Source organism: Sinocyclocheilus rhinocerous, unplaced genomic scaffold (assembly GCF_001515625.1).
Source record: "Sinocyclocheilus rhinocerous isolate Xijiao unplaced genomic scaffold, SAMN03320098_v1.1 scaffold1168, whole genome shotgun sequence".
In the NCBI taxonomy this organism is placed as follows: Eukaryota; Metazoa; Chordata; class Actinopteri; order Cypriniformes; family Cyprinidae; genus Sinocyclocheilus; species Sinocyclocheilus rhinocerous.
This window is the reverse complement of record NW_015650373.1, coordinates 765,148-782,925: the sequence shown is the minus strand read 5'-3', so window position 1 is coordinate 782,925 and position 17,778 is coordinate 765,148. Positions and strand designations below refer to the sequence as shown.

The window sequence follows — 17,778 nt, the reverse complement described above, 5'->3', positions numbered from 1 at the left end:
CTAAAGTCACACAACAAGGCACTGCTAAATTATGTAATTTCTAAAACCTTTGGAACAAATGTAGGTATTTTCAGAACGTATCAGCTTTATTTATTTTACGATTTATTTGTTTTATTCTGTGTGATATTTTTAATTGTTAGCTTATGTAAGTCTTTGAATGTTACATCACATCTTATTGTTTTTCAGCATCTCACACCATGAGTCTGAAGTGTTTAAATCAAGACAACAACACAAGAATCATGTAGTTTCAACACAGTTTACATTTAATGCACAGCATTTTGTAAACCATTTAACTGTTTTACAGTATTGTGGCGTAATGTGTTCTTTATTTTGAATGTGTTTGATTTCTGTCATAAAGTTTATAGCAGGTTTACCTCCAAGTTATTGGTGTTAATCTGGCACCTGGTGCTAATTTCCTTAATTATATAATAAACCCTATTTAACTGGCAGCATTCCTCTAATTTTCACTGAGATTGCAAGGCAGGCCGCTCTAAGGTGACTGAAACCCTGCGACAGGAGGTTGTCCAGACAAAGGCCAAAAGGATGATGCGTTCAGCCATTGCAAGAGAAGCTGATTGTTCCGAATCTTTGATTTCTAGAATATAGTAGGTTTACAATGACACTAATTCATTCAAGTTCCCCAAAAAGACTGGACGTCCACGTAAGACAAATGTCCAGACAAAGGCCAAAAGGATGATGCGTTCAGCCATTGCAAGAGAAGCTGATCATTCCGAATCTGTGATTTCTAGAAAATGGCAGTTTACAATGACACTAATTCATTCAAGTTCCCCAAAAAGACTGGACGTCCACGTAAGACGAATGAGAAGACAGGATAATGCAGAGACTCTCGATGGAGAATTGGTTCAACACTGCAGCTGGAATTGCTTGCCAGTTCAGTGCTGAACAGGGTACGGATCTGTCTCGGCTTGTTTAAGAGAAGTCAGACTGAAAGCGCACTCTGCAGTGATGAAGCCTCATCAAATAGCTGAACTCACCTTTGCTGAGGAGCATGTTGTGTGGAGAGAGAAGAGAATTGGTCCAAAGTTCACTTTAGTGATGAGAGCAAGTTTAATTTATTTGGGTCCGATGGAAAACATTTTCTTCAAACTGGGGAAAGACTGAACCCCGAGTGCGTAAAGAAGTCAGTGAAAGCTGGAGGAGGAAGTGTCATGGTTTGGAGGATGTTTTCTGCAGCAGGAGTCGGGCCTCTTATACAGATACATGACAGTTGAATGCAAATGTTTATCAGAACCTCCTTCAGCAACATGCAGTTCCTTCCCTGCAGCATCTCCCAATCAGCCTGCAGTTTTCATGCAAGACAATGACCCCTTCACACTGCAAAATGGGTAAAGCAGTTCCTTGAAGCTAAGAACATTGAAATAATGAAATGGCGGGCCCAGAGTCCTGATCTAAACCCAACTGAAAATCTTCGACAAAGTTATGGCTAAGAAACCCACTACAGTTACCGAGCTATGGAAGAAGAATGGACCAAGATCACACCAACACAGTGTGAGAAACTAGTGATATCCTGTGACCCCAGATGTGCTGAAGTCATTCAAAGCAAGGGCCTCTACACTTCCTACTAATTTCTAACAGCTGTAACCAGGCCCGGACTGGCCATCGGGAGCACCTGGAGAATTCCCGGTGGCCTGGCGGCTGATTTGGCCCGCTGTCTTTTTTTTTTAATTTTTATTTTTTTTTAGTTATTATTATTATTATTATTATTATTATTATTATTATTATTATTATTATTATTATTATTATTATTATTAACAATGACACTAATTCATTCAAGTCCCCCAAAAAGGCTGGTCGTCCACGTAAGACAAATGAATGAGAAGACAGGATAATGCAGAGACTCTCGATGGAGAATTGGTTCAACACTGCAGCTGGAATTGCTTGCCAGTTCAGTGCTGAACAGGGTACGGATCTGTCTCGGCTTGTTTAAGAGAAGTCAGACTGAAAGCGCACTCTGCAGTGATGAAGCCTCATCAAATAGCTGAACTCACCTTTGCTGAGGAGCATGTTGTGTGGAGAGAGAAGAGAATTGGTCCAAAGTTCACTTTAGTGATGAGAGCAAGTTTAATTTATTTGGGTCCGATGGAAAACATTTTCTTCAAACTGGGGAAAGACTGAACCCCGAGTGCGTAAAGAAGTCAGTGAAAGCTGGAGGAGGAAGTGTCATGGTTTGGAGGATGTTTTCTGCAGCAGGAGTCGGGCCTCTTATACAGATACATGACAGTTGAATGCAAATGTTTATCAGAACCTCCTTCAGCAACATGCAGTTCCTTCCCTGCAGCATCTCCCAATCAGCCTGCAGTTTTCATGCAAGACAATGACCCCTTCACACTGCAAAATGGGTAAAGCAGTTCCTTGAAGCTAAGAACATTGAAATAATGAAATGGCGGGCCCAGAGTCCTGATCTAAACCCAACTGAAAATCTTCGACAAAGTTATGGCTAAGAAACCCACTACAGTTACCGAGCTATGGAAGAAGAATGGACCAAGATCACACCAACACAGTGTGAGAAACTAGTGATATCCTGTGACCCCAGATGTGCTGAAGTCATTCAAAGCAAGGGCCTCTACACTTCCTACTAATTTCTAACAGCTGTAACCAGGCCCGGACTGGCCATCGGGAGCACCTGGAGAATTCCCGGTGGCCTGGCGGCTGATTTGGCCCGCTGTCTTTTTTTTTTAATTTTTATTTTTTTTTAGTTATTATTATTATTATTATTATTATTATTATTATTATTATTATTATTATTATTATTATTATTATTATTATTATTATTATTATTATTATTATTATTATTATTATTATTATTATTATTATTATTATTATTATTATTATTATTTTATAGTCATGCCTTCTCAATGTACCAAAATTATCATTTTCGATTTTTTTCATTCGATACGAATCAGCTCACGTGACGCTTCCGTCAAACGGTTCCGAACAGAACCGATGCGCGGGACTCTATGAAAGAGAGAAAGCCGCCAGAAGAAGCAGTGAAATGTAGCAACATCACTGACCTGTTCAGGGCTTCAAGTGCAGGTCAGTTTCATCTGTTAAATACGCTAGATAGTTTTGTCTTTATTAACGTAGTTGAGTATTAAACTGCTAGTATCTGTTAGGCTATCATCTCATTATGATTATCATTCAGAATACTGTGCTAAAGGACATCAATATCGATTGTAAAGTTACATTAAACAATTTAGCAGAGATAGATATTCACATAGATTTATTGTACAGGGAGGGAGGGAGCTAGAGCAGACAACAACACAAATAATGAGCAACAGGCTCACAGCCTAATAATTCAATAGTGTATTAGACTTTTTCAACAAATATATTGTACTAATTTTGACATTTAGGCACTTTAGAAATTGTGTTTTAATACACTACCAGTCAAAAGGTTTTGATCAGTAAGATTTTTAATGTTTTTTGAAGTTTCTTCTGCTCAACAAGCCTTCATTTATTTGATCCAAATCCTTCAGAAATCATTCTAATATTCTGGTTTGCTGCTCAAAAAACATTATTATTATTATGTTGAAAACAGTTTTCAGGTTTCTTTGATGAATAGAAAGTTCAGAAGAACAGCATTTATCTGAAATGGAAATCGTTTGTAACATTATAAATGTCCTTATCACTTTTGATCAATTTAAAGCATCCTTGCTAAATACATTTTAAAAATGTATACTGACTCCAAGCTTTTGGTATAGTGCATGGATAATGTTGCAAAAGCTTTTTATTTCAGATAAATGCTGATCTTTGAAGTCATTCAAAGCAAGGGCCTCTACACTTCCTACTAATTTCTAACAGCTGTAACCAGGCCCGGACTGGCCATCGGGAGCACCTGGAGAATTCCCGGTGGGGATCTTTCTATTCATCAAAGAATCCTGATGTACTCAACTGTTTTAAATATTGATGATAATAATAATAATAACAACTACATATGTTTCTTGAACCGCAAATCAGCATATTAGAATTATTACTGAAGGATCATGTGACACTGAAGACTGGAGTAATGATGCTGAAAATTCAGCTTTTTGATCACAGCAATAAATTACATTTTAAATATATATTCCAATCGAAAGCAGTTATTTTAAATAGTAAACCGTATTTTTTAAATGGCAAAAATATTTCACAATATTACTGCTCTTTCTGTACTTTCTATCAAATAAATGCGCTTGGTGAGCAGAAGAGACTTCTTTAAAAACATTACAAATCTTACTGTTCAAAAACTTTTGACTGGTAGTGTATATTTGTATGAAATTATAGGTTTATTAAATCTAGGGTATTTAAGTCATTGTAAGATAAATAACATTCTTTGCTAACAAATTGAAATGAGGTGAATGTTTTCAACAAGGTGGACACAGTTCACGGGGAGGGGAGGGACAGAGATGTTGGGGAAAATTAATGAAGAAAAGGAAAAGGGAAGTGAAGGGGCAGTGCAAGAGAGAACCTTTAATTATTTTTCACTGCCCCAGACAAAGGATTTAGACCTTTTTTTTATGTGATGGCCATACAAATAATAGGGTTGTCTGATTTCAGAAATTGTTGTGGATGAATAGGCTATATACAGGAAATAAGGGGCCAAAATTGCACCTTTTGGGGTTCAACCGCTTGTCACTGGAACAAGACCCTTAAAAGGACATATTTGTTCCCTTTTTACCCCTAATAGGTAGGCCTACAAATTAGTACCTTAAGGGTACGAATTACTACTAATATGTACAGTGTACTGCTACAGTGTCAGCTGTTGTACCCAGGTACAATTTTGGCCCTTTTTTTCTGTGTGGCCTGGACGAGTGTGAGATTTCCCGGCCTGAAATTGCATCCCGGTCCGGCCCTGGCTGTAACCCTCTAAAATTTTGGTTGCAATCTTCTTTGGTAACACTACAATAAGGTTCATTAGTTAACATTAGTTAACTACTTTAGTTCATATCAACTAAGCATGAACAATACTCTACAGCAATTATTAATCTAATGTTAATTTCAACATTTACTTATGCATTATTAAAATCAAAAGTTGTGCTTGTTAACATTAGTTAATACACTGTGAATTAACATGAACTAACAGTGAACAACTGTATTTTAATTAACTAACATTAACAAAGATTAATAAATACTGTGATAAGTGTATTGTTCATTGTTCATGTCAGTTAATACATTAACATTAAGTAATGGAACCTTATTGTCGTTACCTCTTCTTTCGTGCTAAAGTGGTTACTGTTCTCTAATTTTGATCACTGTGTGTTCCACAAATAAAGGTTTTTGTTGAAATGCCTTGGAAATTTTGTCAAACATGTTAGTAGAACAGTGGTATACTTGGCTAATAATATTCCTTCAAATTTTGAGCGATAATGATTAACAATATTTTAGAAAAAAAACAAGTATTCAGCAATCAAGTATTTATAGATTGTTCTTTAAATTTGATCTGCAATGTATATAAATTGACGTGAGCACTGTTATTCATGCGGCGGAGCACAGCAGGCTTACAGTACTTCCAGAATGTACAAGATGATGTAGTGTACATGGCCAGTAGGCGGCAGTAAATCGACTCGCGCTGTTCCATCTGCTCCACTAGAAGAAGAGGGAGATTCAAAACAGCTGCTGTGACAGCGATAAAGTTATCAACATGTAAGTATCACAGATAAGATCTCATATAAACTAATCTAAAATAAAACGCATGTGTCTCTCACAAGCAGTTGAACGGGAATCATAACCGCTTTCTGTGTTTGTTTGTTTATCTGTTTACTTCTTTGACTTGCGGTCTGTCGTGTTGTGCTTTTGTGGCATGCTGTTAATGTTGATTAAAGATACAAGCCTTTTAGTAAATCATTTTATAAACACGATATGATAGTTATTAAGCTGTTGCCGTTTTTAGAAATGTTGACTCAAACTCTGTTCAGTACCCGTTAGAGTCGCGTGGCCTTTGACGAATGAATGACTCGCACGTTCGAGTTTTACTTGAGACAGCGCAAATGCGTGTTTCTGTCTGGCTGTGCATCACGATCAGTCTGAATGAAACGAATGCATTACTGGGTTCAGCCAAAATTCTGGGCTCAACTGATCTGAGGGTTAAAAAAAGCAACAACATGAAAATCCAATTATTCCATGAACAAGTTAAATGGTAGTGCTCTGAATAGCTTTACTGTTATCTCTATATTAGGGTTTGCAGACATTTATAAGCGCAACCTTCTCAAAACCCCACACACTTCCCATTAGCATTTCACACTTGGCTTGGTAAAGTCGTGAGAGCTGTTTCCTCTCATTACTGATCTAGAACCAGGCTCTCCATACCAAAATAAAAGTAATTAATACAAGAGAATGGGCCGAACTGACCCCAGGCCAGTGTTAAAGTGAGCTTACAGAGGAAGAGGTCACTTAAAAGTCTCTTGTTTCCTGATTTTAACCTTCAGTTGCATGAGACACAACTTTGAAACATTAACTGACAGTTCTGTCTCTCTGAGGGCTGCAGGTGAGGCTGGTTGTTTTATTTGCACTTTTGCTAATTTTTTGGTGTTTACAGTTTGGTAGATTTATGTTTTTATTTACAATGGGTTATGGTTTATGTCGGAACATTGAATCTGGGTTTAAATCCTTTAGTCCAGTCATGGTTCTGTGTTTGCTTTTAGCAAAGAAACTATAATTTATTTACATTTATGCATTTAGCAGACATTTTTATCCAAAGCGACTTTTAAAAGAGGAAGCCAACTATATTCAGTTCTGGGGTTTATTAGAAAATGATATTAGAAAGCAAGCTAGAAAAGAGAATATATGCATGTTACTTTTATATGTGTGGTTCCGTTCATAATTAACCAGTGATAAATCAGTATACTGATATTTTTGGCCGATAACCTTGTCCACTTGGTCAACTACCATTGCTTCCCTTGGTGTACTAAGCTATCGACATTCTTGTGAATTGCAAAATGAAATGTGAAGTATCGTGTAAAAGGAAAGCTTGTTTCATTTCAGCAATTTTCTGTGCATCTCATTTGCAGTCATGCAAAACTACTTTACTATATATATATATATATATATATATATAAGCATATTGACCATTGCCCACCCTGCTCTCTAGGTGCATTGAAAAAAGCCATATCAGATGACAACAAGAATAAAGGGATAGCCTAGTTCAGGCAAAAATTACAATTCTGTCATGTCGTTCCAAAACTGTCTCTTGTGGAATATAAAAGGAGATTTTTTCCCCCCTCCATACAATATATACATTCCATTAAAAATATGTTCTTTTAGGTTTCACAGAAGAAGAAAAAAGCATACAGTTTTGGAGCAACATGAGAGTGATTATTTGGTAATGGGTTTGGTTCATTTTTTTTCAAACTAGGCTATCCCTTTAAGGCTCTTGCTTCGTTCACTTGCATTCATACATAGGAAATGCGAAGGAATTGCAAAGTAAATGCAATGAAGTTTCAGGTTAGTGACTGAAAGTATGTCTAAACTGTACTTACAAATTTAATGTATTTTTTTTTTATATTTGTGTCTTCAGTCATTCTTTTCTAAACTACAGTACAATTCACATTAGCATGAAGTCCATGTGGTATAACAGAGGAATCACACATTCACACCACAACTTCCTCTGCTATTTTGACTTTAACAGATAAAAAAAAAAATTGTTTCATATATGTGTTATGAGAAAAAAGAAAACTGCTAATGAAATAAGCTGTTGCTGTTGTTATTTGCTTGTGTGTGTTGCTTCAGTGCTGTGAATTACTTACAAAGTCAGTCTTCCTTTTTATTATTCTAACTTTTGCCTCTGAAAATGACATGTGGAAGTGATGGTGATAAAAACTGTTGAGTTTTGAAAACAACTGACAGCTGTTGCAGCACGTTACAGAAATAACTGCAGATTTATAAGAAATCAAGTGGATACTCCACCTTTGTTCTTCAAGGCTGTTAATGGAAGGGAAAAAATATGGAAGTTAAATCCTTTAAAAGGAAAATTCTTTCATAATTTACTTACTCTGATGTTGTTCCAAACCTGAATGATGTTTCTTCTGTGGAACACAAAAGAAGATCATTTGAAGAATGTTTCAGCTGTTTTTCTCTGTACAATGAGTCAGTGGGGTCCAAAACAACATGATTGGTCCTCATTGACTTTCATTGTACTGACAAAAAAACAACAACATTTAAATATTTTCAGAATATCTTCTGTGTTCCACAGAAGAAAAAAGTCATACAGGTTTGGAACAACATGAGGTTGAATAAAAAAATAATCTATCCCAAATGAATGAAGACCATTACAAAGACACGAAACGATCGGTCTGTGCAAGAAACTGAACAGTATTAATATCTATTTTTTACCTCTGATGCACTGCAATGTCTGAACTGTCCTGAGTAGTGATGTTACGTTCTGTGCCGAGGCTTTGGAGCGTGTCGAGAAATCCCGGCAACTTTCAGTGAAGCGCGTACCGAGGCTTGTATCGCTTTAGAGCAGTGATGTCATTGTTGACGTCCGAAGCCTCGCTTGGCCTGACTGGTTCAGGAAGCGATTCGAATCTTGTAAATTCACAGTCCTTTGCCCTGTTAAACCCAGCCACTTTCCAGTTTTAGACTAATAATATTGTCCCTCCTGCCTATTATGAGCAAAGACTTGATTTACACACATTTGATAGCCCCATTCATTTCAAGCCAATACGTTTATTACACAATTATGTTGTATTATGTTATACAATCATTATAAAATACACATTATATTCATATAAATAGATTAGTCTGTGGAAATTGATTTTTTTTTTCTTCACCATTATTTCTAAGCCTTAACTGGCGCAAAACAGTATATCATAGATCACATCAGGTCATCTGTAATGTATCTGCTTGTTTTACACACTTTGGCCATCAGGTGGTATTGTGAGCAAATGAAGCCTCGAGAAATGAACGCTTTTGTGAACCACTTGGATGAAAAACTTCAATGCTTCATCTCGCCATCACTGGTCCTGTGTGCCCTGGGGGTAAGCAGATAAACATCACATTTTAATTTTTGGGTGAGCTATCCCTTTAATGACGTCTGAGCTTTTCAGTCAGGTGTTGACCCCGTGCCCTTGGCGTGTGTGCAGGTGCGATGGCAACATCAGCTGTGCAGTCGTTCGAATTGAACCTCTTCACGAGCGCTGGGATCTAGTGGAAGGTTGTGCAGAATTACTCAATGCCCAATGGCAGCGCAGCATGGGGGCGCGAATTCACTCGCTCCGTCAGTCGAGCCACAGCTATCCAGTGTGTCTCCTGCTGCTGAAGGGGGAGAGACAGACTCAAGACGAGAAGCTGATAGGCCACGCCCGCTTGTCCCGCATTCTGGGGAGCCGTAGTCTGTTTGTGGAGTCGGTCGTGGTGTGCAGCACATTGCGAGGGAAGGGTTACGGCCGTATCCTGATGGAGGGTGTTGAGCGGTATACCAAAGGACGGGGCTGCACCCGATTGTGCCTTACCACCCATGATAAGCAGCACTTCTATGCCCATCTAGGGTTTGTGCTGTCCAAACCTGTCCAAAGTGTCGGGACACTGGCCTCCTTCATGCCCATGGAGGTGCTGCACAAGTTCTGTAGAAGCGCAGAGAACAAGGAGGAAGGGAGGAATAGTGATGCTAATTTTAACAATCCTGCATCATCTGTACCTTCCATTTTACCGCCTCCTCCACCACCACCTCCTCCTCCTCCACTCTCCAGTCCTCCTGCTCCTCCACCTCTTCCATCTTGTCCTCCGTCATCCTTGGCTCCAGTTACACAGACTCTGGAGCAAACGCCGTACATCGACAACAGAGGGCTGCCCATCTTCTGGATGCACAAGGACATCTGAGACTCATGCTACACTTCTTCAGTCTGTAATTATTCAGGGATACACAAACAGTGTTTACAGGACAAGAAGGATCTTGTAAACCTGAACTGTTTGAACTGTATTGACTTAAAATACTGTAATCTGAATGTGCCTTAATACCAATGTTTACTTTGTGTTTTAACTGCTAATTATTTAGTTTTTATTAAAAAAAAAAATCATTGCAAGGTTGTCTTCTATCACACCCCTTTAAAACAAATGTCACTGCTGAGATTATGTGCTGCTTTTAATGGATTTCATCAAAATAAAAACTTTCTATAATCTTTTGAAGTGTTACACTTGCCATTTCATAGGATCAAGATTTGAGGTTGGGTAGTTGATGCATATTGTTTCCATGGACTTTTCCTTTTTATCAACTTATGTTAAAATTTACAGTTCAAAAGTTTGGGGTTGGTAATATGTTTTGAAAGAAGTCTCTTATGCTTGCATTTATTTGACCAAATAACAGTAAAACAAGAAATATTGTGAAATAAATAAAATAACTGATTTCTATTTGAATATATTTTAAAATATAATTTATTCCTGTAATGCAAAGCTGAATTTTCAGCAGCCATTACTCCAGTCTTCAGTGTTACATGATCTGTCAGAAATTATTCTAATATGCTGATTTGGTGCTTAAGGAACATTTTTATTATTATCAGTGTTGAAAACAAGTGTCCCTAATTTCTTAATTAAAGAAACAACAAAAAGAAACACCCATTTTAACCCCACGCTTTTGAACAGTAGTGTATGTAAATATATAAATGTATAAGTAAAGTGTATATGACTTGTAACTGGTCAACATTTCTTTTTTTCATATTTCAAAAATGTTTTTTAAACATCTTTAGGTTAGTTGGTTTTAGTAAATGGCCACAAAGTGTTTTTTTTAAAGGTAAACTGCTAATTTTTTTTATTAACAATGAATAGAACATCAGTTATTGAGTGCATACATAAAAATAAATGTTCAAATCTTTATGAGAACACCTTACAATGATTACCATTACGGATCTGCTCTGATATGGTTATCAGGCAACCATAGGTATACCTCAAACCAGTTTTAGATTAAGTATACTCACAACACAGGACATCCTCTCAACTCCCCCGGTATAGACGGAATAATAGGAAATTCACGTTGTGCTTAGCCTATGGTCTACCTTAGCCTATGGTTTTATACACTTTTTTTTCTTGATTATTTGCTTTTTTTATTCATCAGATATAAATGACACTAATTTGTGTGTGTATTTCATAGGCATGCTTCTGAGATCATCTATTCACCATCCCATCCTCACCTTAGCCCTGTCAATCATTTTGTCTCCCAGCAACCCAGTTCAGAATATGGTTGAGGGGGTGGAGTCTGTCATCGGGAGGCGTGGCTTTTCAGTGATCTGGAATATACCTACAGCTTGGTGTCAGCATCGATATGGGGTTTCCCTGCCACTGCGCCAGTTCAACATCATACATAACTCAAAGCAGAGATTTCAGGGTCAGAATATGAGCATATTTTATCAGCGCCGTCTGGGCCTTTACCCCTACATCAACCGTCAGGGCTCAAAGATCAATGGTGGCCTGCCTCAACTAGGATCCCTGAAAGCTCACCTCTCATTGGCCGAGGTGCAGATCAGTGAGGTGTTGAGAAAGACATTCAGAGGATTAGCCGTGCTAGATTGGGAAGCATGGCAGCCTGTATGGATGTGGAACTTTGGGACCAGAATTGTATATCGGAAATTTTCAAAAAACCTGGTTAGGTGGAAACATCCAGATATGTCAGAAGAGGAAGTGAAATCTGAGGCGAAAGCGGAGTTTGAATTAGAAGCAAGAGCATTTATGGAAGAGACTCTACGCCTAGGTGTTCGCCTCTGCCCAGAGGGATTATGGGGGTTTTATGGGTTTCCCAGTTGCTATAACAATCATGGCCAAGGACAGAGTGGATACACGGGGCAGTGCCACAATGGAACAGAGATTCTGAATGATAAACTGGCATTTTTGTGGCAACACTCCACCGCCTTGTATCCCAGCATTTATTTGTGGCGCAAGCTGGCAGGACACACACATGCTCAACTCATGGTGAGACACTGTGTACTTGAGGCCCTCCGAGTGGCATCCCAGCATTCACCTGGCACTGAAGCACTTCCTGTTTTTCCCTACACCAGAGTGGCATTCACACACACATTGGCGTTTCTTAATCGGGTACCTACACAAGAACCCTTTGACAGTTTCCACACTGTGTTTTACATTGTGTTTGTTCTGAGCTCCAGTCTTATCATGATAGAATAGATATTGAAAGAGGAGGGGTTTAGTTTTGAGCTTGTGCCCAGTACAGCCATAGGTGACTCACCTCATTCTCATTTTTAAGCAGATAGTTCTCCTTTAGCTCAGAATCCTGCTCAATTCAAGTATGCAAGAATGTAAATTATTGGCCAATGGCCCAAGTGCACAGTACTGCTGTACATACTAAATATAAATGTTTGGTTACTGTAAAGGTAACTAACCTTATTCAAGGGGGCGACAGAGTCAATTAATGTTAATTTTTAAAAACATTATTTTTTTAAAATATATATATATTGTTTAATAATAATAAAATATTGTTTAATATTTATTAAAACATCACTGCTAAATGTAATCTTTAGTAAATTTCAAAATGTCTTATACTGTACATTATAATGTTGTGATAGCTCAATTCAACTAGCATTTAAAAGCATTTTATTTTTAATTTTCAGTGTTTATTGATTTACTTATTCACACAAAATATTTTAGAATTTTAATATTAGACCATTTTAATTCTGGTCAACAGCCATAACATTAATATAATTATCAGTTATCAGTAATGGCTAGAATATAATATAATAATCTAGTTCAGGTTGATCTGACTTTAAAAACTACATTCTTCTGTGATTCTGTGTCATAGTATGTGTGTATCTTTTCAGACTGATTTGGAGCACACACTAGGTGAGAGTGCTGCTTTAGGTGCCACTGGAGTTGTGCTATGGGGCGAGCTGAGTTTTGCCAAGTCTAAGGTCAGTAGGCCTAACTGTGTGTGTGAGGGTTTATAGTTTGGATTTACCTTTGTGCGATAACCTAATGCTCTCTATAAGTCCAAACACCTTCAGTACACAAACTGAAAATGCATAATATTCGGTATTAGACTTAGCACATATCTTGTTACTCATTGCTGCAGCTGTTATATGTTTCTGTCTTTCTCCAGCGGCAGTGCGCTCTCTTGCGTGATTACATCAGCTCAGTATTAGGAGAATATGTCGCCTCCCTGCAGGCTGGTGTGAGGAACTGCAGTAAAAGAATGTGTAATGCCCAGGGACGGTGCGCTCGACAGGACCCTCACTCAGGTTACATGATCCCTCTACATGGTACCCATGAAGCTCTTCCTCTCAGTGACATGAGGTCAAAGTTTAAGTGTATCTGCTTTGAAGGATGGAGTGGAGAACACTGTGAGCAAAGAATTTCCTAAGAACGTATGTGGTGTTCTGATTTTCCATATTATTATAAACCACACACTTAAAGGGTTAGTTCACCAAAAAATGAAAATTCTGTCATTAATTACTCACCTTCATGTCGTTTCAAACCCGTAAGACCTTCGTTCATCTTCTGAACACAGATTAAGATATTTTTGATGGAATCTGAGAGCTGTCTGACCCTGCATAGACAGCAATACAACTGAAATGTTCCCAAGTCCAGAAACGTAGCAAGGAGATCTGTAAAATAATCCATGTGACATCAGTGATCCATCTGCAATTATACGAAGCTACGAGAATGCTTTTTGTGCGCAAAAGAAAAAACAGGGTCAGACAGATCTCAGATTCCATCAAAAATATCTTAATCTGTGTTCAGAAGATGAACGAAGGTCTTACGGGTTTGAAACGACATGAAGGTGAGTAATTAATGACAGAATTTTCATTTTTGGGTGAACTAACCCTTTAATAGCAGTGGCTTTGATTCATCCAACAACAATAAAAGCAAATACATGTTAAAGTTAATGTGAAACTCTGCTTGCAACCCATTTTATTTGTAAAGTGACATTTCTGAGTTAAACAGAATATTCCATGATTAAAAAAATGTAGAGTGGCAGTTGAGTTTATCCATCACAAAATGATTGGATGGTGAAAAGTAGGTGTTAAATATCAAAATAGAGTAAGATTTGCTATAACAATGCCTAAAAAGCTATTTAGCTGTTTATTAACATTAGAATAGAGTGCATTATTGCCACCTACTTTTTCAGTGCCTTGGCTTCAGAATTATTTTTCCTATTCATTTTTTCCTATAGGGATTTTTAAAAACATTTTTGAAAAGTTGTAAGATATTAAAATCGACCAGCTACTTACTGTGAATGTGTTGGTTTGGTGAATCGCAACATTACAAAACTTTAATTTGAAGCAAAGAAGTATTTGAAAATCTGACAAATACCAAGGTTCAAGACTGTGTACTCAATGGCTTTAATATGAGAAAGAACTACAAACCCATGAAGCATTTCAAATAACATAATCAAAATAAAACTGATGGACAAATCATGATGATTGTGTATATAGAAACAAAAGTTTGTTTACGTTTATTGCAAAATATGCATACATATATATATATATATATATATATATATAGTGGTGGCCAAAATAATTAGAACAGCCAGTGCTCCACACAGAGATCTCATCTCATCATCATCATCCAGTCTGTCTGCAATGACATGAAGAAACAGAACAAACTAAGACAGACTAAATCCAGAAGAAATGTGGCAGCTTTTGCCCTAGGTGCACTTGCGCATAGTTTTTCAGGAAGCTTTGCAGGTAGATCTCTTGAAGCATTTTGGAGATGTTGCCACAGTTCTTCTGGATTTAGTCTGTCTCAGTTTGTTCTGTTTCTTCATGTCATTCCAGGCAGACTGGATGATGGTGACTTTTGCTGTAGTGTGTCAGTAGGAAATATCAGTTTACATTTTCAAACATTCATTTTGCCATTAATTGTAATAATCCAGTGAGATTTTTGTTTGCACAAGGAGTCTGACAACAGCCAATGCTCCAGACAGAGATCTGATCTCACCATCATCCAGTCTGCCTGGAATGACATGAAGAAACAGAACAAACTGAGACAGACTAAATCCAGAAGAACTGTGGCAACATCTCCAAGATGCTTCAAGAAACCTACTGTACCTGCAAAGCTACAGTACTGTGAAAAGTTTTAGACAATTGTGTAAAAATGCTCTAAAATGAGGATGCTGTCAAAAATAATGTCATAAATAGATTTTCTTTATCAATGAACTACTATTAACTAAATTAAATCAACATTTGGTGTGACCATCCTTTGCGTTTTAAAATAGCTTTTGCGCTAGGTGCACTTGTGCATAGTTTTTCAGGTAGCTTTGCAGGTACAGTAGGTTTCTTGAAGCATCTTGGGAGACATTGCCACAGTTCTTCTGGATTTAGTCTGTCTCAGTTTCTTCATGTAATTCCAGACAGACTGGATGATGGTGAGATCAGATCTCTGTGTGGAGCACTGGCTGTTTCAGACTCCTTGTGCAAACAAAAATCTCACTTGATTATAACAATTAATGGCAAAATGAATGTAAACTGATATTTCCTACTGATGCACTACAGCAAAAGATAGAAATAACTGACTTAAAACCATTTTTAGCTGGTGAAAATACTTGTTCTAATAATTTTGGCCACCACTGTATACAAATATATAAGTAGTGCAAGCGTAGGAAGACTCTATTACGTCATTCGCAGTGCTTCATGGGAGTGAACGGGTAGTGAAGAAGTCTTTTATCATGATTTGCTTGATTGGATTCTCTGATTGGTGGAGATTTCTTTGCAGAATCATGGGTAATGTCGTTTTCCAGCAGGAATTCTGCTGTTGAACACAATAAAAAAAATAAAAAAAGGTTACAAAAATGTTTGTAACCAAGTTGAAATAATGTGGTCTGTCGACTTTAGCAAAAGCATATAGATTAATAACCTCATAGCCCATAGTAAGTCTGACATTAAAGGTTTTTAAGTTATCATTCTCCTGTTGAGAAAATGAATAGGATTTTTACTTCCCGACCCAACTGTTGTACTCTATAACCCCACAGCTTAAGTGACAAGCAGAAAAGGAAAGTCATTTCAAGAAGCTAGTTGTATTTTTGATGAAAGATTACAAAGACATTTTTGTTATTTGTAATAATGTGCACAGATAAACCTTTCACAATAAAACCAGGACTCCACAAAATGTAAGAACATTTCCATTTATATTTATTTTTATTATTGTTTTAAAATTCATTTTTTCTTATTAAATAGAATATTATGGTCTATATAATTATTTACAGTCATTCTGCAATCACTTACAATAGCTCGCCATAGTGAAAGTTCTTGCTCATTCAAAACACCCTTCAAAACATCAAGCATGTTTTACATTACAATTTAATGTTTGTTAGAGTGATAATGAATTAAAATATAATTACAAGTATGATTATTCATATTTTTTTCCATATTTCTTGGCGTTGTTTTGTATTATCATTTGCTGTAGTGAAACTAATATAGCAAGTTGCCAACTAGTGTGTAAGCATATAAGTGTACAAAACAATACTGGTGAAAAGTCCATTAATTAATACATTATTGTCCAGTTACACAGCACAAAAATCAGCAGGCTAAGTGAATGTTTTTGAGCAAGATTATGGATTCCACCGAAGTAATAGAAGCCTTTAAGACAGAATCACACATGTTGATGTGAAGTAATCGGTGCTCTTCTCTCAGTGTTGTCACAGTGCAGTAATGTTTGTCCTGTGGATCTGTGTCGAATGATTTGTTGTTATGGTCGCTGCACTGTGAGGTTGATGTGCAGCTTGTGCAGCTCTTGTAAGAGTTGGGAGATTTCTTCAGCTGTTTCCTGTTTCTGTTTCACCATCTCCAAAAGTGTGTGGAGAGCACTGTTCTGCTGGACTGGAGGGTTAGCAACAGAAAACTCATGTTATTTGATGAAACAACAATTCAACAGGCTCTCTAAATCAGGGGTTTTCAACCTTTTAGGACATGCGCCCCCCGACGTTTGTCTAATTTCACTCGCGCCCCCCCAACATCCAACAACCCCCCCCCCTCGTATTATTGTAGTCACACCGAATTACTTTATTAACATCAACATAAAAGCAAATATCCATAAAAGCAGCGAACAATTTTTGTTAAAGTAGCCAAATTCCGCGGGAAAACCGCGGACTTGGCAACACTGAGTGTGACTGATACACGAGCCAACTCTGCTCTAACTGTCGACCACAGTCTATGCTGTCGACTAGCAGTGGGAGTCAGATTGTCCCCTAGTGGATGGCTAAAGATTTGTTAACTCGTATTTATAAATTCTCAAGGGAATGTCTCTGAATTAACTGATGCTCGCGCCCCCCTTGACAGGTGCTGGCGCCCCACAGGTGGAAAACCCCTGCTCTAAATGAATGTTCTGGAATCAATATGTTCAAAAAGCTCTGTTGACAGCATCAGTGGAATAATGATGATTACCACAGAAAGTGGAGACAATAATGACAACAAAAACTGCAGTCAAAGTAAGGCACAGAAATACATGTATTCCAGCTCCAAAAAGGGCAATTTAGACAACTTTTGTGACAGCATGCAAAGTTTCTCGGCACAACAGTTCTGCAAGGGAACACAAATGTTTTGCGACTTTACAAAATTCTGTTGGGGGAATGCACCAACAACTGGAAACTTAATACTTTTGCATGAGAACACAAAAGCATTGAAATGTAATTTCCTCTCATCTGATTTTTTTTCTATCACTATACAGAGCCACTAAGGGGATATCCCTTAGTGGCTCTGTATAGTGTAAAAAAAAAGATTATGCTACAAAAGCTGTCAATGGACCTTGACTTGTATTGAAGCCAAAACATTTCTTTTAGTTTAGCCTTAAAACATTAATTTCAGAATTTCAGCTTTAACAAACAGATTTTCTCACCTAAAAAACTGAAGATAA

The 17,778-nt window shown here is 37.4% G+C and overlaps 1 protein-coding gene across 4 annotated transcripts; it reads left to right on the top strand.

The window, feature by feature from the left end:
• The first annotated feature begins 5,509 nt into the window (after window positions 1–5,509).
• Window positions 5,510–13,356, top strand: LOC107711933 (hyaluronidase-3-like). Of its 4 annotated transcripts, none has more exons than XM_016517027.1 (4): window positions 5,510–5,637; window positions 11,075–11,889; window positions 12,750–12,839; window positions 13,028–13,356. In XM_016517027.1, exons 2-4 carry the CDS (start codon window positions 11,077–11,079, stop codon window positions 13,286–13,288), a joined length of 1,164 nt encoding a protein of 387 aa, XP_016372513.1. In that variant the 5' UTR covers window positions 5,510–5,637; window positions 11,075–11,076; the 3' UTR covers window positions 13,289–13,356. The 4 variants fall into 4 exon arrangements, with proteins under 4 accessions (XP_016372513.1, XP_016372511.1, XP_016372514.1 ...); XM_016517025.1 differs by having other exon boundaries at window positions 11,075–12,012; XM_016517026.1 differs by lacking the exon at window positions 5,510–5,637 and adding an exon at window positions 6,438–6,478 and having other exon boundaries at window positions 11,075–12,012.
• Window positions 13,357–17,778: the final 4,422 nt, after the last annotated feature.